The sequence below is a fragment of the Oryzias latipes genome, chromosome 23, assembly GCF_053564925.1.
Source record: "Oryzias latipes strain Hd-rR chromosome 23, Olatipes_Hd-rR_3.1".
NCBI classification, from domain to species: Eukaryota; Metazoa; Chordata; class Actinopteri; order Beloniformes; family Adrianichthyidae; genus Oryzias; species Oryzias latipes.
In genome coordinates, this window is record NC_136259.1 from 12,425,919 (window position 1) to 12,453,192 (window position 27,274).

A 27,274-nucleotide genomic window follows, 5' to 3' on the forward strand; every position below is an offset into this window, starting at 1 on the left:
CCACTTAAGTCATTTTGTACCAGATTACAGAGTTTCACCACAGCCTACCTTAGAGGGGTTGGTTTTAGGACCACGGTGGTTCCATCTTCAGGATCATGCACTCCTGTGATCTCCACACTCACCAGATTCAGTCCAATAGGGCACCTTTGATTTCCTCCTGAAGCTGGTTGAGCCGTGACCATAGAGACTATAATTTCTCTGAGGAATTCTGGATGAATTCCAATTCAAAGGTTTCTGGTCCTCAGACATTTCAGCGGTCTTTTCCCCTTCTTTCTTTTCTCTTTTCACCCTTTTGTGTCTGTTCTGGTGTCCTTACAGCAATTCTTTCAAGCTTCTCAGAAAATTGGCAAATGAATTAAATTTATTTCAAAACTCCCTTCATAAAATATCAGATGGTTTTTTGAACCCAATGTATTTCAATTTCATTTGAAGCAAATCCTAATTATAGTTTACTCTTGTGCCATAAATGACTTTGACTACCTTTGCAATGTTTGCTGTAGATTACATCACAGTAGTGATTAATATGCAAATATAACTTAATGGATTTAAACAGTTGCATATGGGGCTGGACTGTCCACAGCGCTCAAAGATTAACTACAATTTATAGTTACGATGCACTGGCCCTGCCTCAGGACTGCACACACACACCCACTCACATGCATATGGCCTCTGCAGGATTGCTTATACAAAAACAACTTTGCACATTTTGCCCATCATTAATATTTATCGTAGCATATGGGGTCTTTGTTCTCGCATATGCTCCCTGTGGATTTGCAAAGCTGCAAATATTCACAAATGGGGTTATTGTTTTAGAGAGCTACCATGTGGGTTTTTTATTTATCTGTGTGCTTGCAGTGCTGTTTATTCACACTACTGTCACAGGATTCATCTGTTCGCCTACACATTTATAGAAGTATCTCATCACTTTTTAAAAATATTTTTTGGTAAAGAAAACTATTACATAAGAGGAATATAAAACAGAAAATAATGCAGCACAGTTTGAAATTAACTGTGGCTTCAGGCCTTTGAAATAGTTTAAAGGACACTGAAAGTCATTGCATTTCCCAAACAGCATCAATGTGCTTCCATAGATCCCCAAAGAATGTGTGCCATTCATCACCACTGTTTATGACCTACTGCTACCAATATTTCTACTGTTTTATTTAATAAACATATTAGGCATGAACCAGCTGTTAGAAACAGTTTTACAATCACTCGTGCTTTCACGTTTTTGTATAATCCCTCCCCCCTTTTCCATGGAGCTGTAGTGTGCTAAAAAAAACACTTTAAGAAATGCTTTACCGAACATGGACATAGTTTTAGAAATAAAGGTGTCCATATTTTATTCATTAATTTTTTGGGGGTACAAAATCAGAGCTTGTTAGGATTTGTAGCGGGTTTTCTTACTTCTGACACCACCAGTCAGTGGTCGTTTGAAGGCCGTGTCACACAGTCACAAACAAATATTTTGTGAATATTGAACAGATGAACACTGGTCATACGTGAATATACCTGGAAAAAATGAGAACAGTTGTTCACAGAAGTACCAATAAACCATGCAAAGAACATGTAATGCAACGTAGAACATGAACAGTGTGTCAATATTGGGCCGTTTATATGCAATTCATTAGTGATTTGTGCATCAATTACATAATTTGAAGGTGATGTATGCGCCATGTATGCAATGTAAAAGTTATGCATTGGTGGTACCTGCATGAAAAGCCTGTTAGACATCCATGGAACGGTTGTGGAAAGCCACAAATTTGCGTATGCATCTCACAAAAAATACAACTGCACAAGATTTACATAATAATTGTGTATTAAACTGTGCATTACTTAACCGACCAAAACCGAATTCACGTAAAGACGCAAGAAACACTTATGAATTACGTGTATCAGGCATAAATCATGAAAGACGTCATACACGGAAAATGAGCAAAATGTACGTAGTGTCTGTGTGACACAACCTTGAGGAACTGCAGCAAGCTTTGATTTTTGTCAATTTCAATTATGTCGATTAAAGATGGGGGACTTGATATTACTGCACCAGGAGTACTTACGATGTCATAAATACCAAAAATCACAATCACCTGAAGGATGTGTGGGTAGATTGCTGGCAATTCAAAAATGAACAAACAAACAAAAAAAAAAGATACAAAAAGCCTTTAGCCAACCATCATCCTCAACATAAAATACTTGACTGACATACAGAAATGCCTGAAGAGAATAATTGATCTGCTTCATCAGAAAAGTTTTAAATGGACCTGTTTACTTATTTGTCAAAATAAAACAAATATCAACACTTTCATTTCCTTGAAATATTTGTTTCTGTAGTTTAATTATCCAGGGATTCAATTTAAAAGAGATTAAATGTTAACCAACACTGAGGGTGTCATGAAGATTTAAAGCCTGTTGTGTTTTGATGGTCAGTTCTTTCATCTGAAGCTGATGGAATGAGGTTTACGTACGCTGTATGCCCTTATTGTACTTTAATGTGAGGCCTGGCGTTCTTAATGGTTGACCTTTGGCCTGCTCGGCTGATAATTTATGGCACAAGCTGCCGGGGCCCTGGAGCCCTCCCTGAGGAAATCAGACTGGATCTATTGCTATCATTTACATCTCCTTGAATTAGGGCAGCAGTGCGCAGAGATGGCCTAAGGGCTCATGAATCAAACTTTATTGACCAGCTGGAGAGTAACAGACACCCGTTGAATACAAAGTGCTTGTGAAAAGGCCACGGGGTGGGGGAAATGTCTGCCGGTTGTGGAGATTGAAAGTGGGATTACTGCTTCAACTCACCCGGCTGTGATGAAACCATGGAGTCTGCTACCCATAAATATTTACTCTTTGCTCCAAGTAAGATTCTTTAACACCAAAGGGGGTTGAAAAACACTTCAATGTGCCTCCAAACTACACCAGTGGGGGCACATTTCCATAGAAACGCAGTATTATTCCACTAATACACAGCAATACACACAACTTTGGGCGCATTCTTGGTATTTTGATCCATTCACACATTTATGAGTAATCCTCTAAAAACCTGCTCTCTGAGCACCAGCCCCTCCCAATCCATGAAAACGAGTGGGTTCTCACATTGTGATGTCACAAACTCAAGAACAGCCCCTTCCAGGTAGAGTCTGCGCTGCAGGCACCGCCCCGGGGCTAACAAACACACCCACTTTCTCCGTGGAGATAGCGGTGAACGGCTGAACGTTTCATTTTCTGTGCACATTGTGCACATCAATCTTTGTAAAAGTTTGGATGTTTGTTTTCTTTAGAGAAATGCAGACGCCTTTTCAGCAACACTGCGTCAAGAAACAAGCGGATTCTTGTCATGAAATAGGCAACCCCCACAAGGAGCATAAGGCGGGGCATCAATGATCAAGTCGTCTTTCTACCGAGTAGAAAAAGGAGCTTCAAATGAGCTCCCCTTAACCCTTGTGCTATCCCAGGCACTTTAACATTGGGAGTTGGGTCATCTAGACCCCACAAGACAGTGCACTGAACCTTTTTTCCTCAATGATTTGTGATCTTCACTGGTTTCTATGGATTACATGAAATCCTCTTCATCTTTATTGACCTTTGTCATGGTAGGAATAACACCTCAATGTAAGGGTGGGGTCATGGGATAGCATAAGGGTTAGAATGAATTTTTGTAAAAGCAGTGCGTGTAAATCCAACTGTGGATAAATTTAAGTGGATGTATTTTGTTCGTTTTATTCTAGTATACAATTTTGTTTTGGTTTACTAAACCAAAATAGGGTTTTCTGTACTTTGCTTGTCGAACTGGTAAGGAAGTGAACCAGTTTGTTTCTTGTCACGGTCAGCAAACTGCTGGTATGTTTGGGTATTCCTTTCAGCTGTCAGATAAACACTGATGGAAATGGACGTGTGGACTCCCAACACTTCCAGAAGTCACTCAGGACACATGGGTCACTGGGCCACCAACAAATGATGCAGAAATCCACATGGAACGCTCACTGTAATGGAAAAACAAAAACAAACAAGAATGCTGAAAAACATTTTTATCAAGGTAATGTCTATTTGAAAAAGGCTTATCACCTAATCCAGACCAAAGAAGCTTAACAAACATGTTGAACTTCTGCACATCTGTCATTGGTAGACGGGTTTTAGGGACATCACCTTTGGCAAAAACTGCTAGAAAAATGAGTAAGTCAACAACATTCCAGTCAGTTTAGTTTACTATGACCAAATCCATTTCAGTTTCTGTCTAGATTTAGGCTCAGATTGATAATAAGTGTATGAAATAACAGTTTGTGTGAGGAACTCTCAGAGGGATTTGGTTCAGTCAACTGTAATGATTGTGGAGAAAAATGACTCCACTGACAGGAAAGAAACCTCCAGACTCAATAATGCAGCCTCTTCCCTCCACTGGCTGTGGTTAGAAGAATCGATTTCTACAGGGATTTTTCGTTTGTTGTGTGAGTTGGTTTGATAAATAAACAATCTAGTTGATACCACAGGGCTGAAAGTCCAAATCCAATCTGTCATCAGCTCCCTGTTAGGTTCCATTGGGAGTTTATGGCATGTGGAAAACCTGGAAGAAGACAGGATGGTGGAAGAGAGAACTGAACAAGATAAACGTGTTGATCTGCATGTTTTTATTCAGAGCAACTAGGAAAAAACATCTCTTTAAAATTCATGATCTATATAGAGAAAAAGCCTTAAAAATTTACATTTGCAGATGTTTTTTGCTGTTTTTTGATGACCACCCTTTTTATTTAGATTTTAAAAATGGTGCCCATGTGGGATCATAGTCTTTCTTACTGAGGAGATGGATCCTCAGCTCTGGCTGATCTCGCAGTTTGTTTCATTGAAAGCTGAGCTTGTTTTTTCTCATCTCTGCTCCTTTTTCCAAGGCCGAGCTTTGATGATATCATATTCTCCCACAGTGAATCAGATACCTCCACCTTTCATCCATATGTTTTTTCAGCTCTCCTGTTCTCCTGTGGCCTTCATCAGCTTGAATGAACGATCTGTTTGTGGATGTAGCACTGTGGAGCACTTGTGGTATTTTATTTTGAAAAGATTCATTGTATTGTATTCTAGAGCCGACAGCAGTGAGTCTCTTCTGTCCCCTGTCAAATTTGGAATTTTGTAAAAGATGAAGAGAAATGTTGACTGTGTGCAGGGCCGGCCCTGGTCTTCCGGGGGCCCTAAGCGAAATTTAATTTGTGGGCCCTCTAACTGATCAGCAGCACCAACAAAACGCAACTGTTGTTGTAATATAAATGAGATATATCTAGTGCAGAATGTTGGAAAGAAGTGCCTTCACTGTTGTGCGTGTGTGCACAAATGTATAACTGTCTTTTAAGTAATAATGAAACAATAAGTTTGATTTGGGTTCCATATTGGGTAGATTTGAACCTACCAGCAGCAGCATCAACGTTTTCCCTTTCAACAGAAGATGTGGTGACAGGAGTTTCCTCTGCAGCTAAAAAACAAGAATCATTATACAATAATTAATGATGAAGTTAATAAAATAACTATAGCAGATTACTACTAATAGTTTAGTGGTTCAGTTAAAATCTGTGTGCAGGTTTTTCACAATGTCATGATCTTTTTATATATTTATGAGAAATAGATTGTTGGATTATATATTTGCACAAGATCATATTTATTTATTTAATTATGAACAGTTTGGGGCTCCATACTCTTCAGCCGCTGTTTATGGAAAAAAGGGGTTATGCAGACACTGTTTTTTAAATTACTATACATGCCACATGAAGGGATGTGGACGCTGCACCTCCTCCAATACTTTTTGATACTTTTTGAGAGCAGAAGAAAATGTTGGCTGACATGGCATGACATGACAAAACATCCTCATTATGTAAAACCAAAACTGCAAAATACAAATAAGAAAGAACTGTACCTATTTATAAATAATAAATGTGAATAATAATTTGAGTATAAATGGAAATGTAAGCATTTATACACTTCTTATTCTATTATTTTGTATGTTCATAATTTTAAAATGAGTACATTTATTTTGTTTGTCATTAATAAATTAGAACCTTTATTTCCTATGTATTTGGCAGTTTTGATTCTCCATATTTCATGCTAATGCAAGATTTTAAGACACATTGTTGAAAAAGTCAGACTACCAGACTGTCTATAACAGATAAACAGGAGTTTTTTTACTGACATAAACCGGAAAATGCAGAACGCACTAAATATGTGTTAGCAAAATAATGAAACAATACGATAACGTGAGTTAAACATTTATCAGCCATCACCGTTGTCGTTATTTAATCTTCTCTTCGCCGTTTTGGAAGGTCATGTCTGACCTCATCCAGGAAACTTGGGTATCAGAATTATTTTAGAGTTTTCCATTGGAAATTACGAAACGGGGTCGTTTATGTGCAAACTTCACCTGTCTTTCTAACTTTACCAAACTTCGGATCAATTAGTATTTTAAATCGCGAATGCACAGAAATACTGGATAATGTAAAAAATATGGCCCCATCATCCTCCAAACTTACCTTGTGATTGATGCTGAAGTTGTTCATCTTTTTTCAGCTCCTGATGGTTAAAGTCTATGTGGCATGAAGTGCTCTTGTTGTCGCTTTGATCAGTGTGACAAAATGTGCTCGTTTTTTTTCTTTTCTCAACTTTATTGAAACAAAATGCTCTCGTAAATTCACACTGAGCCAGGCTCAGATGCAGTGATGTTGACCAATCGTTGCTGAGAGTGGCGTAACGTCATTATTTGGGTTGCCAGATTGGTTCAGGTGTGTTGACGGGGGGATCACAAAAGTGCAGGCAACATTCTTTTGCACAACATTCACAGCTATGAAATAGGTTGCCAGATTTGGGTCTTTTTTTAATTTAATTTTTTCTCCACTTCGGGGCCCTGGTGGTGACGGGGGCCCTACGCGGCTGCGTAATTCGCGTATAGGGAGGGCCGGCCATGACTGTGTGACACGGTTCAGTCAGATAAAAAATGAGCTAATGCGCTCAGTATTACTGTCTGGTTTTCAGATAAATAATTAAAACTTTTGTTTTTTTCTGCATTGTTGAAATGCTGAACGTTTTCTTTTGGTTCTGTATGTTTTTTAAGTGACTCCATAACAGATTTTGCTGGACAGAAGGCTGAAGTTGGGTTTACTGTGGATTTCTTTCTGTCCTGGTGAATGTGGCCTGATGACGTCAGCTCTTCACCTTTTTGAAAGGCACGGCAGAGTGGAAAAAAAACTCCTCCTCTAAGTGTGTCATCTTTATTTACTGCCAGTTAGAGCCAGACCGGAGAAAAGTAGTTTGTTCCATCTGGGTGGGTGGAATGCTCCTGTGAGTGAGAGATCGACATGCGGAGCAGCGTTCCCTGTTGTGCCACACACAACAGGCATGAGATGCACATTCAAGAACATGCATTCTTGATCGCTCTTTAAGCATACGGTGTTCACACTGGACTGTTGCTACCTAATACCAGCACATGTCCACCACCTACAGTTGGAAGAGTTTTAGTATGAAATGTCGTAGCAGTGCAAATCTGGCAAATCTTGCTCCAGTTTTCTCTTTCACAGGTTATTCCAGATGGACACTAACTACAATTATTAATTTCTGCTTTATGATCATTTTTCAAACGGTTGGCACCTCAGTGTTTTGAAAAGGATGCTACTCAAATGTCACTATCTAATCCGAGTCCCTGACATACGTTCAAATGCCAGGCGTTGGTACGAAGATCCCAAAAACAGACTTAAAAAGTTGTGTAGCGACGCAGGAACACAAGCACTTTGAACACAGAAGCCCTGAATGTGTTGACTTGTTATTGGAAGTGGGCGTTTCAATGTGCGTTTCCGAGCCTGGTGTTAATATAGCATTATGCTGCCATTGTGCCGGTCTGTCGTGGTGAAGCAAGGTTAGAGGCAGAAATCAAAGCTCTCAATTTACTGGTCGATCTTCGTTCCAGTACTCACCTACTGTATGTTCATGGGCGGTTGAAATAAGCATCCTCCTTATGAAGAGACCTAAGAAGCTCGGTCGCCTGGGGAGGGTTTGGAGTAGAGCCACTGCTCCTCCTCATCCAAAGGAACCAGTTGAGGTAGCTCGGGCATGGGGTCCACATGCCTTCTGGACGCTCACTAGGGAGGTGTTCCGGGGATGTCCCACTGGGCGGAGGCTGCGGGGAAGACCGAGGACACGATGGAAAGACTACGTCTCTTGAATGGCCTGGATTCCCAGAGGGGAAATGGAGAAAGTGACCAATGAAAAGAAAGTCTGGGCATTCTTGTTTAAACTGCTGCTCTCCAGACCTGGTCCTGGACTAGCAGACAAAAAATGGATGGAATAAGAGAACAATGTAACTTCCACAGTTTTTAAATATTTACAATGGAAAGGAGGTAAATTAGTACAGGACAGCGATTCACGAAAAACCTCAAAAGACTTCCCGATAATTCAACTCCTGGAGAAAACGGGAATGTTCAGGAGCAGAGATGAACTTTTCAAGGGTTTGTTTGATGATCACAAAAAATGTCATGTTCTGTGAAGTGACATGAGGTAATGGAACTGCATTCACTGATATCCTGCTCTCACATGTGCCGCCTGCAGCTGAGCCTCTGGGTGTTGGTGGAAACATGGTCGGGCTCCAGCTTCAATTCATCAGGTCCCCTTAGAATGAATTCTGCTTCGGCAGCACTTGCCATAATTGGCCTTAAGTAAGTGATGGGTTCAGTGTTACACCTGATGCTGGCAGCACTCAGAGGAGCTCATCAGATGAAGTTAACAGAGAAGATGGAGCATTGCTGTGTTGCTGTTTCAGTTGAAGTGCTTCACCTGGAGGGATTATTGGAGCATTTGATTGGCTGTGAGAGGATGGAGGCTTAAACTGCAGTGCAGAGATTATTGATTTTGTGGTGGTGTGATTGTGTTTGTTTGAGCAGAGAAATTCTGTCCAGCACTTCGTCCGTGCTCCTGTGAGGTGACCTCACACCTGACCTGCCATGTTTTTTCAAACATGGTACAACACATTTGTTTTTTTTTTTCTTTGGCAACTTTGGCAAGAACATAAACAATCAAGATGAAGAACTTCACAACAGCACACATGTTTCTTTCTTGAGCCTTTGCATCAAGACGTGTTTCCCAGACCTGATTGTTTTTGAACTTATCTATTGGGACAAGAAATTACACGATTCTTAATTTCCATGTATGCTCTCCTGATAACCACCATAATGTTTGGGTTTTATATGTACTGACACTTTTCTACAGTGGCCCTGAAGTGCAAATCATGCTAACAAATCATTCAGTCCAAAACATTCAAAATATCACAACGACAACTAAAAAAGGCGAACCAAATCATAAAAAACTGTACATTTTAGAAATCAAACCAAAATTCCAGAAACCAAAACACAATTACCAAAAAGGATTAATATAAAAATGAAACAAAAGTAATTTCCAGAAATCAAGATGATAACCTTGGTTATCATTTCAACTGAAACTGATTTGGCATGATGCAATACTGGATATGCTCCGTACTAATCGTTAGACTCTTACGAGTATGCAGACATTGGGGACACATTTGAAAAAACCTTCACGTCATCATTTTTCTGGGAATTAATTTTTGTTTCCTGAAAGGTTTCGTTTTTATTTTGTCTCTTTTTTTGGAATTGCGTTGATTTCTTTAATGTAATGTTGTTTATTATTATCTATTTTGCTTTTTTGACTGTCCTTTTGGTCTTTAATATGTTTTTGCGTTGAGTGATTTGTTCTTTGTTTTGACCTTCAGGGTCACTGTTCTTGGTTTGGTTCTGTTTTTTCTCTGTCAGTCGCACCAGGCTTAGGTTGCCAATCATTCACAGCTGTCTGGAAGTTGTGTATTTAAGGGTCTGGCTTTCAGTTCTTCATGGTTGAGTCATCTGTTCTGCCTTCTCACGTTTTTGGTGCTCCCTTTGGTTTGTTATGTTTATGTTTAAATGTTTCAGCTTCTGCCACTGCATAGCAACTCTCTTAAACCTTTCCCTTAAAAAGGTGTCAACATTTTTGCACCTTTATTGTAATGGGTAGAGGAAAGAGTGCTGTGTTAGTCGGCTACTGGAGCACAAAAGGATCCCAAACTGACCACTCAGTTACTTAAAGGTTTTAAAAAAAAGATGAACTTCATGGAAAAAACAAACACATTTTAGTTCCAGCTTCAACAACTTTAATCAATAAATTGTTCAATCTTTTTTTTTTGCATTTCACCGTTTATAGATAGAATCCAGAACCAGACAGGAATATTCAGTCATTTCAAAATCCCATCATTCTGGAGCACCTGTAATGAGGCATGAAGGACATCAGCACACATCAGCTGACACAATCAAATGGATAATTATGATTACATGAGTAGCAAGGATTAAAAAAAGAAGATTAAAAGTGTCTTAATGGGAAAATGTCCTTTGATGCGTTCTTAGTTAACTTTTTAAATTAAGCTGTTTGTCAGCCAATGGGACAGCGAGTAAGAATTAGTCCCCATACTTCCACAGGAACAAGATTTACGGTGTGGAGAGAAAGGGGCGGCACTTCATGTATGTCGGTTCCTTTCAGCCAGAGAAGCCACTTTTGAACGCTTAGCAATGGTTTAAGAGGAATCCACACTGATCAACAGGAAGCAGGAGCTGTACACCCATCAATCTGTCAGCTTCATTACCATCCACATTTTTATATTTATATTTGAGAATTCTAATTCTTGGAACATCATAATTATAATTTTTTCAAAATAACTCAAGATTGACCACAGTATCTGTGGTACTTTAATTGACTTAGATCAGATGGTGTTCATGGCCTGGCCTCAGGTATTTACCAGTCCTGCATGAATTTATCCTTCTTAAATAAAGACTTTATCAGTCTTTATTCAAGCTCTCCCTCAGCAGCTAATTTCGTCTTCTACAAACACTGAAGCCCCCCCTGAATCCTCTGTATTGAAGGTTGCCTTGCTCTGGTCTGGTTTGGTAAATGCACAGAAATTACTGTTCTGGGGAAAACTGGAGCTTAATGTTTTAATTTTTATTCAAGTGTTAAGAAATTTTTCTTTAAAGCTAAAAATATAAATCTGGAAGAAAAGAAAAATACTAAAACAACTCCAGCCGCTTTCATTCTTTTAGTACTATAGCAATGAAAACATTGATCTGCAGATAGGACTTTTAGGAAAAGCAGGACTTTTGCATGATGTGCCTTTCTAAAATTGTGCTTTCTTTAAGGCTATTTGTCCGTCTGATATCACAACTCTTGTGTTGTCTCTTTATTTTCCAGATGTGAAAGGGAGACTGTGTGCTGGTCCCAGACTCAAGAGGCTGTAGAAAATATGCTCTCTCGGTAGCCTTTGGAGGTCGGCTTTGCCCGTTTCTGATACATAAATCAAACACGTTTGGCTTTAAACCCCCGACCGCGATGGATTACCTGTGTCCTGGTGGAGGCGTGTGCTGGACACGGGCCCTCGTCGGCAAACTCTAGCCATCTGTATTCTTTTGGACGCAAATTCTCCGCTTTCATTTTGGATTTATCCTTTTGGAGTTATTGGTTGTTTGCACCAGGGATGGATGTACCCGAAGCAAGCAAGCATGGCAAAAAGTCAACAAGTCAGAAGCTTGAGGATCAGAAAAAGGTAGGCGAGTCTCTTTTGCGGATTTACCTGCGTTCATGATCCATGTCCTGCTGTGCTGCTTTTGCTGTTTTGCAAAAAAATGGTTAGCAAAAGACAAAAGCTGGTTTACTGTGGGAATTATGATTTATGACCAGAAAGAAGAAAGAGATGCAGTTTCCAGAAGTCTTCCTGCTTTTTATCTTTTAATGACTGTTTATGAAGACAAAAGTGCAAAGGTAGAGGTTCTGGTCCTCAGTGCCTGCATTCTTTCATCTGAGCTTGTTGGGTGGGGTGCCCCCCACTGGGAATACATATTTATCTCTGAAAAGCTTTTATGTTCTTCCCTGAGGGGTCGGGACAGAAATATGGTTCATAAACATGACACCAGTGGTTTCTGTGTAGCAATGCCATTGGTCTACATTTGGACTATTTCTAGGGTGTGTGATGGCAGAGATGGCACCGATAGGTTTGGTTGCTGAGTGCACAGAGGGCCCAGATCGCATGAGCATCAGATTTGAGAAAAAACAGACTTCTTAGAGGGTCAATAGACAGAAATTCTTACACATTATTGAACAGAAAATGCGCAAAAACACCCACATTCCACATTTATATCATGTGATAATTTTGTTGTGGTGGATAATCTTGCTAAGAAGAGAAAATGTCAGGCCTGTCTGATTTGGAATCAGTTGTGGTCTTCTTCCTCTGCTCCTTTCCTGAATTTTTACCACTTTGTCAGACCAGAACAGAAGATTTAAGAACAGGAGATTTCCTTCTTGCAACACTACATTCACTTTTTTTAAACTAGATTTAAGAATGTCCTCTAATGCCCAACCTTGATGTGGGATAGAAGCACAAATTTTGTTTGCATTTATCCGGTTCTGTTGTACCTGGATAACATGAAACTCAAGTATATCTCATGTTTATTACCGGTGCAAGTATACTATGTTTCTGAATGCTTACAGCAGTAATGCATTCTGGGAAAAAAGCTTCTGTAAATAAATCCGATTTCAGATCATTTGCAGTGATTCCTGTTAAAATAAATGCAGACGTGCATAGACCCCCACAGACGTTCAGAACACTGCCCACCTCTGTCTCTGTTAGTCTGACCTGATTCCTGTAATAAAGCCTCTGATAAATGGAATGAATGAATAATTGTTCAGGTGAGGCCAAGGGGACATCTTTGAATGGGATTTCAAACATCTGCTTTTACATTAGTGAAACTATTAGTGTCCTGTAATAAATTGAGCTTATTTTTCTCAATTTGCATGCCATGGTTTTTAAACCTTCTATAAAACTTCTTTAAAAATCCACACCAATGAAAACTGTGTTTTTGGTGTTTTTTAAACATGCTCTTGTGGTGTTTTTCTAATTGTGGATGACATATATAAGCGAAAATTAAGCTAAAAATTGCATTTCTAAGCATTTCTTTATTCAAATTGTTGTGAATCAGGAACAGACGAAAAAAGGCTGTTTGAAAAAGCCTGTGGCATAGGTGACATAGGTGACATAGGTGCTACAATCAGCCAGGAGCTCCCTCCGCTCCATTCAGATACATGCTCTTGCAGATAAATTGATCCATGTACGTCTTCTTTGGCATTTTCAGTCGGTGTTGTGACTCTTTAAAATTTTAACTCTTTATATCATTGCAGCCATTGGCCAAAATCAGTAAAGTTCACTTTATTTCTCAATAATGTCAATGAGTAAACCATCTTGACAGAAAAAACAGACGTTTAAAAATGTATGCAAATTAACAAAAAAAGAAATACAGAAAAGTCCAATGGGTACATGTTTTCAGACCCTTTGCTGTGACGTATTAACACAGAGCTGACCTAATCATTGTTAAAAATCTAATATTAAATAAAAGAAATGTAAATAAACGTTAGGTTCATTTGTTTCAAAATGAACCTTTTTGTTGTCAGTCTAATGGATGAGATGAACAGGAAGTATTTTACTGGCACTGCCCATCAAGATATTGTATACGTACATAAGCAGGAGCAAGCAGACAGGAAATCTTTTAGGAGGAGAGAAAAGTATAATTGTTGGAGCCACAATAATGCAGTATGAGGAGGACTTAAAAACCAAACACAAGCTCCCAAAAAGTTTCTCTGATGCCATGTCCTTTGCGGTATATTGTGGCGTTACTGAGCTGGTGTTTGCTTGTATAGAGGTGAGAAGATGCAAATTGATTTAATCTCATCCATGTTGTGTCTTAGTTTTCTTCTTTTGTTTCACATTGATTTTTAATGTTTCCATTTTCTTTCTTTTTCTGGGCTGCTAAACACCATGAAAAGCTCTTTTTATTTGTTGGGGGAAACATACAACACAGAAACGAGAAGGCCAGCAAACCAAAACATTTCTCTTTAGATGGTGCTTTTTGAATATTTTTAACAAAAAACAAAAACAAAAAAAATCTGTACAGTGTTTTATTTTTTTTGAAAGAAAAAAAGTGAGTACCAATGGACCAGAAGGGAGTGGAAGGTGCCATGTGTCTCTGTGCTTACCTGCCACTTTGAGCTTCCATAAACCCACACCTTAAATAAAGCATTAGGTTTGCTCTGATTGTTCTGTTTAAAGGACTTTAACACTATACTGGGATGAACTTTCTCTGAAGAACTAGGCTTGATGCTGAAAATTGTCCAAATATGATATTATCATGGCTTATACAAAGACATCTGAACCATGCTGGTTCGTCTTAATTGATCTGCTGCAAGAGTCATGAGTCTCACATTTTTGTGTTTGCATACATCAGAGGCTGGGCTGTAAATGTTTAGCTGATACATTTTCACTTAATTGATGTTGAACTGTGAGAAAAACATGTAAGAGTCAATTCAGCATTAAATAATGCGTCTAGTAAACCAACCCATCTGTCAGGTTGTCTTCTGCTCTGTGGATGGAAATTATTTTTTAGTATGTGGTGCACTTAAGTAAAATTACAGTGTGTCTCAGTCTTTGCTTAAAAGCTTTATAGAACATTATTTAGATAGATGCTTTTGTTGTAAATTTCATTTTTTTTTTGTGGTTTCGAAACTGAGAGCATATTTGATTCTGCAGATTGGGTGGAATGAAAATTGCATGTCAGATAGCAGATTAATAAACTCATGAATGAATTGGAGCAATGTTTAAATAATTGACATTTTTGTGTTTTTTCCAGCTGAGCTTTTTGCAGCAGCAACTTTATCAATGTATATCTTTCCATTTAGGAAAACGTTCAGTGGGATAGCAGAAAATAGACTAACTTTTGACAGTGAAGGTTGTTCATTTGATTCCATTGTTTGGTTAAAGCAAATATTAAAAAAGCAGTGTCTCTGCGCTCACCTAGTATTGAAAGTGAAATCCCCACATCTGCATCTGCACCTTCCCATGCTATAAACCAAAAATGATGCACAGCATCAAGCCATTATAAAGCAATAAATTCAAGTAATTTAGTTACTTCTGTTAGTAATGGAGGAACATAACAAATTACCGAAAAAATGTTGTGCCATTTTTCATCTAAATTTGTGGAGATTATTTAAAATTCTCTTCTGTAAATGAACCCTGGTGACCCTTAAAAAAAAGTGCTGGATTACCCTGCAGTTTCTCCACAGCATGAGGAGGATTCTGTGTTCACAGCAGCAACGTGTCCAGCAGGAGAGCATCGCGCCCTTATACGCTTACCGACCGAAACAGGAAAAATTGGATTTGATTCCTCTGTGCTAAGCATGTTACACGGATATGCCTCTAAAATATTTACTCTCACAGTCAGGGGAAGAAGGAAGTGTAGCGTCAGCTCTTATTTACTCAGTGAGGAATCATCTGAAACCACTGACGAAAGAAAAAAAAATAACTGACCAGTATGAGCAACAAAGATTTGGGTGAAAATGAACTTAAAGAAAGGTAAAGTAAAAGCAGCCATTATAGCTCAAACAAAGATTTCTTTAAAAATGGGAGAATGGAGTTCGAAAGAAGAGCTGGCACTCAAAAATGACAAGTTCCAAATAGAATCAGGCCTGAAAAGAGTTCCCGGAACAGAATTGTAACCTGTAAGTTTCTCCTGTGGTTCTGTCCATGGTAACGGCCTCAAGCCTTTTTACATTTCATTGCACTCCTCTCCTGGTAGGAAGTCTTTCTGATAGTCCTCTCCATCTTACCTCCATTACAGCAACCATTCAAAAGAGGAGGCTTTCTTCTGTAATGTTTTCCGTCTTTCCCATCAAATCTGTCTTGTTCCTTCAGTCCTTTTCTTTCTGGACTTAACTTGTCTTCAGGTTTAGAGTCATGTTGGGTGAAGAATAATCTCTATTAGACGCAGCGGGGGATTTTTGTCTTGATGTTTGCTCCTTGTATTGTTGTTTCTGATCTGTTGTTTCGTTGTTTGGTTTTGTAATGTTTTTTGCTATTTAACTTTTGGTTTATTAATGTCGCTGTAAGTTTAAGTCGTAGTCACATGCATCCATACCAGGGGTTGACCCGTGAGGGGGCTGCGGGTTTTTGGGCATCATAGAAAGGAGCGGATAGATCTTAATGGAGTACAGGCGTCCTGCCATTCACCTGACTGAGGATCCTACGACCACCTTTTAGGGTGTGTTCAGACTAGAAAGTACGTTGGTCAGGACTGGATCCGCTGGTTTACTAGACTTGGTCCGGTTCGAGTCCTGAACCTTGTGTGTGGTCTGTATTCAGACTGGTGGCAAGCAGACATTCCTGTTTCAAACCAAAGCTTATGATGTCACAGCAGCGCTGGGCGCGTGCCACGTAAGGATACATTAAGAAATCGTGTAGGAAACTTTTTCAGCTGTGTTAAAATAAACATTCTATCAAACAAGCAGTTGGATCTTTTTTTCCTGTTTGATAACACGAAAGTCGTTGGTTTATGTTTGTCTGTGGCTCATCCTTTACCATATTCCATATTCACCATATTCAAACTGAGGAATCCCAGAGCGAACTGAAGCTCAGTCTGATTGGAAACAAACTGAGACCCCCTTCAGAGAAGGGTCAGAGAGCGGTTCCTGGTCCCAGACCAGGGTTCGCTTGGATGTATTCAGACTGGAAATTTTCTCCGGATTATCAGGGGAGATGAACTCTGGTTCACTTTAAATAAACCAAATGTGTCCACCCTAAAATATGCCATAAAAATGGAACATACCATTTCAGTATCGTGAAATGTTTGTAAGGACAACGCATTCTCCCCACGGGTTCACCGAGTGATCAATGTCTTTGATATTTGTGTGGACCACCTGTGTGCCCCTTTACAAGTTTACCCATTTTTTACCTGCAAACAGCCCATCTCCACCCTTGAGGACTAAGGCTTAACATTTTGCTTAACAAAGTTGCTGCACTCATGCTGGGTTCATGTTTAACGGAGAAGACAGCCAAATCAGTGAGAACCCAACTACAGGTTTTAACGTGGCGTCCTGACTGACCCACAGTCACAGTAGAAGGTGTTCACAGAGAAAAAAGATTCACAAATACCAGTTACATCTAAAGTTGTGAACAGCACCTTTTTTAATTACTTGAATATGCGTTTACATTTTGCTGGATTTAAACTCTATATTTTATGTTTTCTACATTCTCTGTGCTGTTTTCACAGCAGTGTGCAGCTCTTTGTGTCAACATACAAAGTATCAGACTTTCAGCGCTGATGGTGTTTGTGTGTCTGTACCACATCCAAATGGATTTGCTCACATCTGGTCTTTGACTTGAAAGGATAATGTGTCATTTAAGGCTTCCTCTCTGAGATGCAGCTGCTCTGCTGGGTTTGCATCCGCGCTTTGGACATTTAATGACAACAAACAGGATCATCCCTGCAGCTGAGTTGCAGTTACTGTGAACATTTTCACAGTCCCAGAGGGAATTCTCATATCCTGGTTGTGACTGAAGCACAGTAACAAGGAAACATTTGTCCCATCAATGTCCTACAGTCTTCACATGCTGACGTGCAAAGGTTGTGACAAAACAATGTCGTAATTACTGTATTGTCATTATTAGTTTTGCACATGTAAACCTTTTTACTGATCTCACTAAAATGTGTGAACATGACACAACCAGTAGTAAAAAGAAAAAAAACTTTTGATTTCAGTTCCAACATCACCAAAGACTTTTTTTAGGTACATTTGTTAAGTTGCTTGTTACCATAACTTGCATGACAGCGACTTCATGGCTGCATTTCCCTGCCAAATGACTGAAATGATTCAGGTTTGAATCACAAGATCACAACTCTGATCTGACTTCTGACTTAAAACTGATTACTTTTTAAGTTACTTCTCCATTTTTTTCTAAAACCAACTTTGTTCATAAAACTTGATTTACAAACTTGAACTGAACCAAGATGGGTAATTTATTAAACAAATCGTTTTTACAAGAAAACCCTACAGGAAATCAGTTTTGGGCATTAAGAGATTTTTAGAAATTGCTTTAAAAGAGCATTAATTTATTTATTTAGTGGAAATTGCACAGTGGTACTGTGGTTAGCACTCTCACAACTGGAAGGCCCCTATATAAATCCCGTCTGTGAGTTTTCTGTGTGTAGTTTGCATGTTTGTTGCATGTGTAGGTTTTCTGCTGGCACTCCAGCTTCCTCCCACAGTCCAAAAACTGGCCACCTGTCCTGGGGGATGGTTGGATGGATGGTGCTGTGGTTTGTCTGGGCCTGTAAAAGTTCATGGGAGGAGGGGTTGTATCTTAAAGGGTGTGTCTTGCAGTCCCCTGAGACTGATACGCAGTGTTGCCAGATTGGGCGGGTTTCCGCCCAATTGGGCTTCTTTTGGTTATGTTGGGCGGGTAAAATTGGCATTGGGCGGGTCTATAAAATTTGGGCTGCTTTTCAAAATATTTAGCGGTTTTATTGTCATTATTATTATTTTTCTTATTATTTAAAATATTAAGTAAAAGTATACTAATTAATATATAGCGTAAAAAAAGCATTGTGAATATATGAAACATTACAGTAATCCCCCTGTTTAGTCCCCCCCCCCCCCCCCCCCCCCCCCGCGAATAACAAAAATCAGCGAATAATTGACGCTGTTTTAAAACTCCCAGAGCCTCTGCAGAGTCAGAACCCTATTCTGCCGTTTGGGTTCATTTCCAAAAGATGGAGATGATGCAGGGCTTTTATTGGCTTTTATTAACCTTGTCAGAATGGTTACAGCTCGAACAAAAATAGCGCAGCCTGCTTATACACTCAGCCGGAGTAGAACGTTCAGCCAACGCGCACCCAGGTAGGCCCCGCCCCCTCTAATCCACCAGTCACCAGCCCACCGCTGATTGACATACGCTGTGGTCCAGCAACTGGCAGTGGCACAAAGAGGGGGGCGCCATCAAAAGCCATCTAGAGTACACGATACGAGAAACCTATAACTGGATTTTCTGTACTTATTTTATAAAAAAATGTATTATAACAGACTTATTATATAATAATTTATTATTATTGCGTCATTTTTTATTAGGCTATGGCTATACTTTTACGTTCAACATTAGGTTTTTGCTAGGTTGAGATTTGGGCTTGTTTTTATTGAGGTGGGCGGGTTTTACGATGAGTTTGGGCTGGAAACTGTCGCTCAGATCTGGCAACACTGCTGATACGGCCACTTCAAGGAACGTCATGAAAATGGAACGTACCATTGTCGTGAGTGTGGTAAAAGTATCATGAAGTAATTGTAGGGATAATGTAAGTTAAGCACAGTTATGTGGTGATGCTGTTGTATGGTGTCCTAACACCACACTCTAGTTGTTAGTAAGGTGCGAGTACTGGTTCATTACTGACTATCCGGAAATGCTGCACGCACTGGGTGTACACTAAAACTATACTGCTACTGTCTGAACAGCACCAAGAGGCCCCTTGTCCAGGTTTCAAGGGGGGTTGAATAAAGGAAAAAATCTCACCTACCTTTACTCACTTGTTCTATGTCTTTGCTACAACCTGACGCCCAGACACATGCCTGTAGAAGAAATGTGTGTGAACATTTTCGCCCTGGGGCTCGCTGAGTGGGCGATGTCTTTGAAATTTCTTACGGGTCACCTACACACCCCGTACAAGTTTGCACATTTTCCACTTACAGACAGCTTATATCCACCCGTAAGGGCAGTTGAGACTAAGGCATAACCCTTGCGCTTTGTATACGTTTACACTATGACCTGTTGCCCACAGCATGCATGTCAAAAGAAATGGGCGTTAACATTTACTCTCTACAGGTTCTCTGAGCGGTCTACATGTCTGATATTTTGTGAGGGCCACTTGTGTTCCCCGTACAGGTTTGTCTATGTTTCATCCCCAGACAGTTGTGCCATAAACCACTGAACACATGGTTTGGGGGAAGTTTTGTCATTGGTCAGACACTTTAGTATTTTTAGAAACTTTCCTAAGGTAAAGTTGTTTGTAGATTGGTAGATTTAGTTCTTTAATTTGTTCTCTTTGGAAAGGCACATTTCTGAGGTTGTAAGCTTTTAAGAAGGGGATTAATGACAATCAGATCATCAGAACAGTTTGTATTACAGGAATTTAGTGTTTTTTAATGAATTCATGTAACATTTAAAAACCTTGAAAGGAAAAATGGAAATGGAACCTGCAGGAAAAGAGGATGACGCTCTGGACAGAGGGACACGCTGTAATATGTGTCAAAATCTAGAGAGAATGTGTTTGTACAAGTTGACCAGAAAATGGGAGAGAATACAGTGAGTGGGTCATTTTTCTTTAGTTGGGTAGTTCCTGTGGTAGCCCCTCTGGTTTTGTGAAGCCTCACTGCACCAGGGGAGGAGCCTTCAAGGTCACAACAAACAAGGGTGCTGCGCTACCACATAATAAGCATTTCCTCAGAAACACGGCCGACTGATCATAGAGCAGACCTTGTCCTTGGATGAAAATGCTCCTCCAGCCCCCGTAGATAAACATGCCGTCTGCAGGAAAAAAAGGTTCCTCTTTGCTAGATTTAAATGTCTCTGTGGGTTTGCCTTCTTAACATATAGTTTGTGTCTCCAGGCAGCTTTAAAAAATCTGACATCTTCATGTCATCACATAAAGACATACATTTAAAATGCAATAAATAAATGATTGGTTAAAGAAGTTTCATTCCGCATGACCTTTAAGCAGGTTTACAAGATGAATGAATGAATAGGTTTCATTCTCATAGATTTTGAATACAGGACACGATTCCTTTACCAACTTCTTTTCTTATTTTTGTTGGTTCCTGCATGAGAACCGTCATTTATCTCTGAGTTTTCTGCAAATATTCACAGCTTTAGAAAACAGTGACACCAAAGGTTAGGACAGGAAATTCAAAAGAATAAACATCTTTTTCAAAGAAAAAAAAACAGTGAAGATGTTTCCGTGCTGACTCCAGCCTTCTTTGTACTCACTACAGGGAGCTTTCACAACATGAAAGTTTGGGTGAGTATGTTAAAGGGAGCCTGTTTTGATTTGGATGCAAACACAGGGACTCTGGTCCAGCTAAAAAGGACAGTCTTGGTTTGCTTGGAAGTTCTACTTCCTGCAGAGTAAATCCAGACAGTTTATTCTGATATCTAAGGAGCAGAAATAAATACAGTAAATAAGTAGACGCTGTGTATTTAGAGTAAAAATTTCAGATGTAAAAGATACATATGTATACATGTGAGCTGGAACAGGAAGTTGTAACTTCTGACTGACTTCATTCAGTTACTAGTAGTTAAAGAAAGTACTAATGGGCCGGTTAAAGTCCTGCAGAGAACAAATGATATTTAAGATAAGGGTGTGGTTTATTAGTCTGCTGTTTGAAGTTGGACCGAATTCTTGAGAAATGTTTCCAACTCTCAATGAATCTACGCCAGAAACAATGTTGGCCCAGTTTATGAAAGGTGTACCCAATAAAGAGGCCGAAGAGTGTGTCAGTGAAACAGAAATTTAAATGACAAAAAAGCATAAAAAAATAATCAACCATATAGTGCACAATACAAAAAACACACAGTTGTTTGTTTGTTGTGCACATGGACCTTTTTTTTCCAGTTTATTATGAATGCTGAGATTCAGTTTTAGTGTCATTTGATTTTTGGAGCCTTGGGAAATTAGCCGCTCAGTTGGAAGTGTTAATTAGGTGAGGTTTTCTCATTCAGCCTCGACATTGTGATGGCTGAATCTTCACATCAATCTTTTTCTTCTATGTTGACAGATGTGAAACTGACCCCACAGACTAAACTTTTATAACAACAACAAAAACAAAAACTACTAATCACAAAATATTTAACTTACTGTTAACATGTTTGAAATAAACTTAACAATAACAATTAGTTGTCAATAGGCTGCTAGAAGTTTGAAGCTGTGGAAAGTATGGTGCGCTGGGGTTCTGTCCTCTATTCTCGTCTACTTCTACTCTTCTAAATTCTTGATCATTTATTTATTATTTAGTTTTCCATGCCTCTGTTTGGTGCAGTGCGATTCATGTCTTGTCCCTCTTTCCCAATCCCTTCCAGCGGAGTGGGAGTAATGCCAGATTCTAGTTGGCTCGTCTATTCACCTGCACTTGGCTGTGGTCCTGCACGTGATCTCGTTCATGGGTCGTCTCTTCTAATGCTCCTTCACTTAGCTTTGGGTTCTGCCTCTGGCTTGTCTCGCGCCCCCAGCCGTCCCCCAACTCCATCTGGATAAAGCCAATCTGCTGAACTATTTAAACATGTAGTTTAGGGCTGCACGATATGAGGAAAACTTGCGATATGCGATATTACAGATTAATATTGCGATAACGATATAATTTGCGGTATATAAAAAAATAGAGAAATGCCAAAAACATCATTCCCATTTCATTGCAACAGTTTAAAATTACACTCCAAATGACCCTAATCGACATAGGTTACAAACATCTAACATAATAGGCCTCCATCTGATTGGTAAACAATGGGAAGCATAAAGGGATTTATTTGATTTGTTAAATGCGTCAAGCTGCCATAAGATTGTTTTAACACATTTTGGGTTTCCAATTTATTGCGATATTCGCAGTCTTTTGCGATATGCCTATTGCAGAGCTGGATATTGCGATAATGATAAATTTGCGGTATATTGTGCAGGCCTAATGTAGTTGTAGAGTTACATAAGTTAATTCTTCTCTAAGAGTCCTGGAACATCACCTGTCCATCCTGGGGGAGGATCCCTTCTTCATGCAGACACCCCTGAGGTTTCTTCTTTTTTTCCGAAATTCATTTTTTAGGAGTTTTTCCATTGAGACAACTGTTGTGATTTTGGGCTATATAAATAAAAAAAATGAAAAAAATTTAAATGTGTGTGTGCAACAGAATGGAAGTCTGACACTTCTCCCCTTAGTTCTGCAGCTGCTTTCTGAGCAAATATGATCCTCCGAGGGGGAATATATTTGAGGACTTTATGGAAAACTTTGGAAAGACCTCGAATGATCTTGTCATTCATTGTTGGATGAATGCCACCAACTTACTTACCATACAGGGAGTGGTGGACTTAGCAGTTTGGGGGCCCCAGGCGAACAATAACATAGTGCCCTCTGCAGCAGTTGTGTTTATTATTTTTACAAAAAATCCTTACCTATAGTGTACAACAATAAATAACTTCCTTACTAGTGCACTTTTAGACAACGTCAATGTCAAGAATCCAAATGTTTTGATACAAATTTCAAAACTGAAATCACGTTTAAATAAATTTAATAAATGTAACTTTTTTCTAAGTAAAAATAATTTATATAATTTAAAATATATTTACTTAAAATAATACATATATTTAATATTATATATATTATTTTTACTTGAAAAAAATTACATTTATTAAATGCACCAATTTGTTAATCTTTCAGTTTCTAGAAAGAAGAATTGATGATTTTATGTCTTTTCTTCTGCTGCACGGTGGTGCAGTGGTTAGCGCTCTTGCCTCACAGCAAGAAGGCCTCCAGTTCAAGTCCCTCCTGGGGGAAGTGAAAAACTACATCAACAGGGGACCTTTCTGTGTGGAGTTTGCATGTTCTCCCCGTGCATGCGTGGGTTCTCTCCAGCTTCCTCCCACCGTCCAAAAACATGCTTCATAGGTTAATTGGCAACTCTAAATTGACCATAGGTATGACTGTGAGAGTGAATGGGTGTGTGTTTGTGGACATTCTACCCTGCGACAGATTGGCGACCTGTCCAGGGTGTCCCCTGCCTTCGCCCACAAGTGGCCAGGAAAGGCTCCGACAGCCCCATGACCCCGAAAGGGAAAAACAGTTAAGATAATGAATGAATGACTTTTCTTTAATTTGTCAGGTTTTACTAAAGGAAGACAAAAGAAACATTTTTTTAGAGTTTTTATTCTGTTTTTGTGTCTTGTTATATATCTGTCCTCCAGTACTTTGGGAAGTTCTGTAACAAATGTCTTGCTTTCTCTTTGCCCTTTCCACTTTTCACGGACCCTAGCATCACGATGCTTCATTGGATCACTTTTAAAAATAGCTGTGAATCGTCTTTTATTCTATGTCAGTTTTGCCAGACAGAGTTGTGGTTTTCCATCCTAAAAGTCATCCAAAGTCCACCAGACCCAACAAAAAAACAAATATTAATCAGTGATGAATAAGCAGTAATTAATCATCCATTATTTATTACTTCCTGATTTAATTGAAACTAAACACATTTTAATGAAATTACATCCACCATGTTTACAGACAGTCAGACAAAAACATGAAATAATGGACTTCAATTTTTTTATGGTCAGACATCTCACGACGGCAGGTGAGAAAGACAACAGTTTAAGCACTGCCTGTCATTTTTCTTAGCATGAAATATCTGTTGATGACCGTCAGTTACGATCTCCTCAGTTCTGGAGAATTGTAGCTGTTCCTCCTCCTGGTTCTATAGACTGTAACTGTTGCAGCCAGATGGTTAGCTTCTTGGAGAAGACCACCTAAATCTTTCTGGTATAGGACTTCTTTAGAACACAATTGTGAAAAATTTTAAAAACTTTCACAATTTCTTTTACTGTCTAGTACAACATACAATTCTGTAGGTGAGACTGGGGAAAGTTTTAATAATTTTATATTTCTGTCTCTAACTTAAAGCTCATTTAACCCAGTGTCTTTAAACTTCTACACAAAGTAACTTAATGGGTCTGCTAATAAATGTTGTAGAGTTTGCCTCTGTAACACAAATACAAAATACATGTCAGATGTGCAAGAGGTAGCAATGAGGTAGAGTGTTGACGTTGGGTAGATACTTAAGAGGACAGAAGTATGCATAAGCATGTATACATATACACATAAATAAACATGTATATATGAATGTGCTATTGCAGATTTTATCTGTGCCTTTTAGAATTGAGCATGGTTATTGCCTTGGGAAAGAAATTGTTATTGAGTCTGTTCGTTTTGGTTCTGATACCTCTGTAGCGCCTCCCAGAGGGCAGCAGGTCAAACAGGTCTGAGCCAGGGTGTGAACTATGAAATAAGACCATGAAAAGTGATTGTAAAAGTGACTTTAAAATATTTTATAGTGGGAAAAAAGAACTGTGCACTACCAGTATCAGGTTTTCGTTCAATACTACTTTTCCTTTTGGATTTTTCCTTCACGGTTTGCCAAAACAGAATAAAAAATCTTGACCAATTTCGTATGGACATCTTTGAACTGATTTTGCATATTTGGTTTGGCAAGGATTTTAAGTCGGATGCCCTTTTTCCGACATCCCACAATGTTCATCAAACACTAAAATTAAAAAATGTAAAAATAATCGAAAAGAAATGAGTGGACATGTAGGCATGTGTGAGGATGGTTGTATTTTTCTAGTCAGTGTCTGTATCAGATGACTGTGATGACAGTTGAATGGCACTCCTGAAGGAGATCGTTGGTTGCTGGATGGAGCAAAACGTTGCTCAGCAGTTGGAGCAGAAGCTTCTGAGTGGCAAATGTGGCACAAGCTTGGTCAGTTTATGTAGTTGAAAAGCTTGACCTGGACAATCTGTTAGTTGTGATTCTGCAAAATCCAATTTCTCAAATATGGTTGGATCATATAGTGTAATGCCATGACACTGGAATCTAGCTTGTATACTCTTTGTTGTTTCTACAATGAATGAGGGTCACTCTTCAAAAGAACAATTTGACAGTCAGTCCACAGCAGCAGATGTTTGCACAGTAATTGTGTGTATTAACGGCTCCGGAGACTTTTCTGTCCCCACTCATCTACAATTAAAGCTTGGTTATTCATGCTAAATTGCGGCACTTCCTTTAACAGTGCTTGCCTGTTGGCTTTCATTAGACTTTAGTCTCAGTCAAGTGTAAATGGGAAATCTGACATGTCTAACATCTGGCTTTGTTTTAGTGATTGCCAATTTGTTTTAAAGAAAGAAAGGAAAAAAGAGAGAAAAACACAGGAAGACCATAAGAGCTACTGCAGCATTTTGACAAAAGGTGAAACAAATGACAAGTAATAAACCTTTTTAAACGCTATGCCACACAGTTACTACATATATTTTGCATAATTTCCACATGACACTTCAGCCTTTCGTGATACATCCGCTGACGGGTCATTACGTAGAATATGTTTTTGAGCTGGCTATTCAACATTTTTGCTTGAGATTGAGATTTGTTGAGATTTATGCAGTTTACTCGTATTTTCATATGCAATTATTATATGCACTATACACAGTTGTGCGTGATTCTTGCGAGATGTGTGTCTTTCCACGACTGTTCCATGTCTAACAGATTTTTCACGCATGTACCACCAATGAATAACTTTTATATCACATTTACGGACACACATCACGTTCAAATTGTATAATTGATGCAGAAAACATGAATGAATTGCATATAAACAGTTCAATAATCACTCCTGGTTCATGCACAATTGGCATATTGTGTGACAGGTATATTAATGGGCTGATCTTTCACCCCTCCAGCAGTCTATACTAAGTGGGTCTCCCGCTCCACCTGTCTGGGCGGGGGGGATAGGCCTCTCCCCGCAATGTGATTTCCGCCCAATGCTCTGGATGTCAAGGTACAGTTATTCAATGAAGCTTGGTTTTGCGTGTTCTTGTAGTGGCAGTTTGACACGGCCTTAAGAATTAAACACTAGTCTCGAGTGTGTTAGATTAATGCAAAAAATGAATATGTTAAAAAATGAACATGTTGTGAAATAGTCAGTTTGGATTTGTAAGAGTCAGTCTTTTCTGAAGTTTCTTAAAACCACAACATGCTGTCTGACCCATTTTGACTGCTTATTCTGCCTTCAGTTTGTCATTGAGAACAGATCAGTGTTAGGAAGTGTAGGAGAGTTTTCTGTCTGATCGTCTGCTTGTAAGGCATTCAATTATTAAATATTTTCTGGGCTAAAATGTGTCGTCACTATAACAAAGTGAACAGCCTGTCAGCAAAGAGAACTATGTTTAAAAAGTAAAAAAGTTTAATATTGTTGTTTAAAGAAAATTAGTCATAGGTGTCCTATAAATCCATCTGACTAAAAGGTGGTTTTAAGGTTGGTTGTTTCCTCATCACTGCTGATTGTTTTTGGGTAACAGTTCAAAAAACACCGTTGTCGATTTTTGTTTCTCTAAATTTACTTAAACACTGTATAAACTCTTCCTCTCCGCATCTGTACATGTATACAAATGTATTTTTGTCTTTGTTTTAGCATCTACGAATGGTTTCTAGATAATTTTGGCTTTCCTAAACTTTGTGTAAAACATGTACAGATTGTTTTGTAATATTTTTTTAGTATCTTCGCGATAATTTAACCAGAATTTACAAACACCATACTAGCTTTGTTACTTATCTTTTTTT

At 38.9% G+C, this 27,274-nt stretch overlaps 1 protein-coding gene across 3 annotated transcripts in view; it reads left to right on the forward strand.

Moving 5' to 3' along the window:
* Window positions 1–27,274, forward strand: part of nav3 (neuron navigator 3) — a 518,579-nt gene that overhangs the window by 149,493 nt on the left and 341,812 nt on the right. For all 3 annotated transcript variants that reach the window (XM_078941837.1, XM_078941838.1, XM_078941836.1), the window contains exon 2: window positions 11,245–11,596. In XM_078941837.1, coding sequence (XP_078797963.1) covers window positions 11,528–11,596 — 69 coding nt within the window. In that variant the 5' untranslated portion in view covers window positions 11,245–11,527. The remainder of the gene's footprint in view (window positions 1–11,244; window positions 11,597–27,274) is intronic.